The sequence below is a fragment of the Solanum pennellii genome, chromosome 4 (genome assembly GCF_001406875.1).
Source record: "Solanum pennellii chromosome 4, SPENNV200".
In the NCBI taxonomy this organism is placed as follows: domain Eukaryota; kingdom Viridiplantae; phylum Streptophyta; class Magnoliopsida; order Solanales; family Solanaceae; genus Solanum; species Solanum pennellii.
The window spans coordinates 76,367,851-76,370,752 of record NC_028640.1 but is presented as its reverse complement, the minus strand read 5'-3'; the positions used below and the strand labels follow the sequence as shown (position 1 = coordinate 76,370,752).

The following is a 2,902-nucleotide window of genomic DNA, read 5'->3' as shown; positions in this document are numbered from 1 at the left end:
CCACAATTTAATTTTCATGCGTTATATTAGGTAGACCACATATTTTGTAACGTATTTGAGTTATTTCCTTTCCTTTTAAATCATCTTTTTATAATTCATTTTCCTTTAATTGTCACGCAACAATTAAGAAGCTATTCTTTTGAGAATCTTTATTTAAAAAATAATACATATTCTACACACAAAATACAAATGCAATAGATTTTGTGCAATTTTTTGAGGAAGATCTTCTTAATAATTAATGTAAATTAGGTAAACTGTATATTTATAGACTATAAAATAAACCGGGGAATCATATATTATTAATGCTAGTAATTAATGTAAATTAGGTAAACTGTATATTTATACACTATAAAATAAACCGGGGAATCATATATTATTAATGCTAGTAAGGAAAATAACTTAAATTGCTTACCATTTGAAGAATTCCTCTTTATTTTAATCTACATGACTTTTCTAAATTATGATGGAAAATTCAATTCCTTAAATCATTAATAAATAAAATTATGAACAAATAAACAGACAGTTTATTTCTTTTGCTTCGAGAAATTTGACTAGTAATTTGAAATAACAAATTGCAAAATGCTTTTGTGAGAGAAATTTGAAATTAGTTCATTTGATTAAAACTAATAATGACATTTTGACATGTTCATTTGGTAATAATTCATCAACAACTATAACAAAACTTAGTATTATAAGTTATGTTCATTAGTGAAACGTTTTTACTTTTTTGGGTTAAAATCAGTAAATTACCATATCCTGTTGACAATAAATATATATACATTTACCTTCTGAAACCAAAATTATCAAAATATTCCTACTAAGTTAATAAATATATATAGGAAGAGAATCAAAAGAGAGACAATTCTTACATTTGTAAAATAGGCATTTCTTTTGGAGTTACGTAATTTGATATATATTAATAGGACGATAAAAATTGTAGACGATAAACAAAAATAAAATCGCAAAAACTTAAACTAAAAGCTTTGTTTTATTAAACTCATGACATTATGATCTTTGCTAGTCTCAAATCAATCATTCACATCTAATGGTTAATTTGTCTAGCTAGCTAAGATAAACATGATAGAAAAAAAAAGAGACCTAAATTAAGGAGTACAAAAAAATTTAGTACTCCACCAATACATGCTTTAAGTTCAAAAGCATTGTAATAATTAAAAAACTAAAAAGAAAAAAAACTAAGTTAGAAAGAAAAACATGCAAATCATAAAAAGAACTAGACAACATTTGATCTAGTGTTGCAAAGGTTGACCAATTCTTGAACAACATCATCAATCTCTTCATCACCTTTGACTCTAATTGTCTCACTCATTTTCTTTGCTTTTTCCCTTATAGATTCTCCTTCTTTCTCCAATACAACCTTATTGATAATTTCACTAATTTGTTCTCCATCAAGTTTTCCATCTTTGTCTCTAACAACTTCCAATCCAATACCTACTTCTTCCACAAGCCTAGCATTCAATGGTTGATCAAGATGCATTGGCATAGCAATTATAGGGACACCAATTTTCATGCTTTCCAGTACAGAATTCCATCCACAGTGACTTACAAATCCTCCGATATTAGGGTTTCCTAATATTTTCGCTTGTGGGGCCCAATCTTCAACTACCATCCCTCTTTCACCTACTTTCTTGAAAAAATCTCGTGGCAACGCTTGTTCAAGTTTGAGTTTTTCACCTTTCGGAAACCTAACAACCCAAATGAAGTTAACCCTACTTTGCTCCAACCCATGAGCAATCTCTTCCCTATCCTCTTGTGACAAAAAGTATTCACTCCCAAATGACACAAAAATAGTTGACCCTTTTGACTTTTGATTCAACCATGTTAAAATTTGTGAATTATTATCTTCACTTGTTTGTTCTTGAACAAGTGGACCCACAGGAACCACTCTTTTTTTAGTCAAACTAGATATATATTCACAATATTGACCATCAATTTCCTTAAAACCTTTGATCAAAACAATATTAGTAGACCTCTTGAAACACAACTTCACACTATTGTTATCTCTTTGGTGTTGCTCAATTGGCTCCATCTCTTGATTTTTAATCAAACGTGTTAGCTCATAATCGCGATAATAAATTGAAGAGAAAGGAAACTGTGAGTTAGGATACCTGAAATTATGAAACATGTAGGAGAACATAGTGGCGCTACTAGTAACAAAAACAACAGATGGAATGTTTTTCTCCTTGGCTACCTTAGGTGCCCATGGTTGAAGTAGATCATATAGAAGCAAGTCAGGCTCAATAGTATTCATAATTTGAGTGAAAATTGGACGAGACTTAGCAAAGGCCTTCTTGAGAGTGGACATAAGGTGGGGTGGGAGGCCATTGGTGGTGTGGTAATGAGGAGGTAGGTCAGGAAGAGATGGAAGTCGAAGATCAAAAAGATGGATTTTTTCACACAAATTTTCATGAATAAGTTTTTGTTTAATAGATATGAAGTTCGCAGGGGTGGACACTAAGAAAATAGTAAAGTTTCTCTTAACGAGCTTTTTAGCTAGCTCAAAGAAAGGAGAGATGTGTCCATGTCCTAACCAAGGAAACATAACAACACGAATCGACTTTTCATTCGAACCATCCATTTTTTTTTATTCGATAATGAAGGGAATACGTTTGTTATGAAGAGAGTTATTACAATTTATAATGTATGATATTGTCATACATTATGTTAAATTTTTACAAAAAAGGAAAATGAAATCTTTGAACGACAATCATTGTAAATATTGCTTGTTTTATTATATTTACGTTAGTGTCGAGGATCTTTTTATTGCCTTATAAATCTAGTACTCAATTACCGTTTATGTAACGATAAAAAGAGTTGGATTTTATAGTTGAAGTATATTTAACAAATATTTAGACCATATACTTATTCACCTTATAGTAATTAT

The 2,902-nt window shown here is 30.1% G+C and overlaps 1 protein-coding gene across 1 annotated transcript; it reads right to left on the bottom strand.

Annotated features, from left to right (window-relative positions):
- Positions 1-1,231: 1,231 nt before the first annotated feature.
- LOC107017074 (beta-D-glucosyl crocetin beta-1,6-glucosyltransferase-like) lies at positions 1,232-2,596 on the bottom strand. The gene has a single exon (XM_015217351.1). It carries the CDS (start codon positions 2,594-2,596, stop codon positions 1,232-1,234), a length of 1,365 nt encoding a protein of 454 aa, XP_015072837.1.
- Between the last annotated feature and the right edge of the window lie 306 nt (positions 2,597-2,902).

What these genes read in the sequence shown, in the direction of transcription:
- LOC107017074 (XM_015217351.1), bottom strand. Translation starts at nt 2,596, where the DNA reads ATGGATGGTTCGAATGAAAAGTCGATTCGTGTTGTTATGTTTCCTTGG.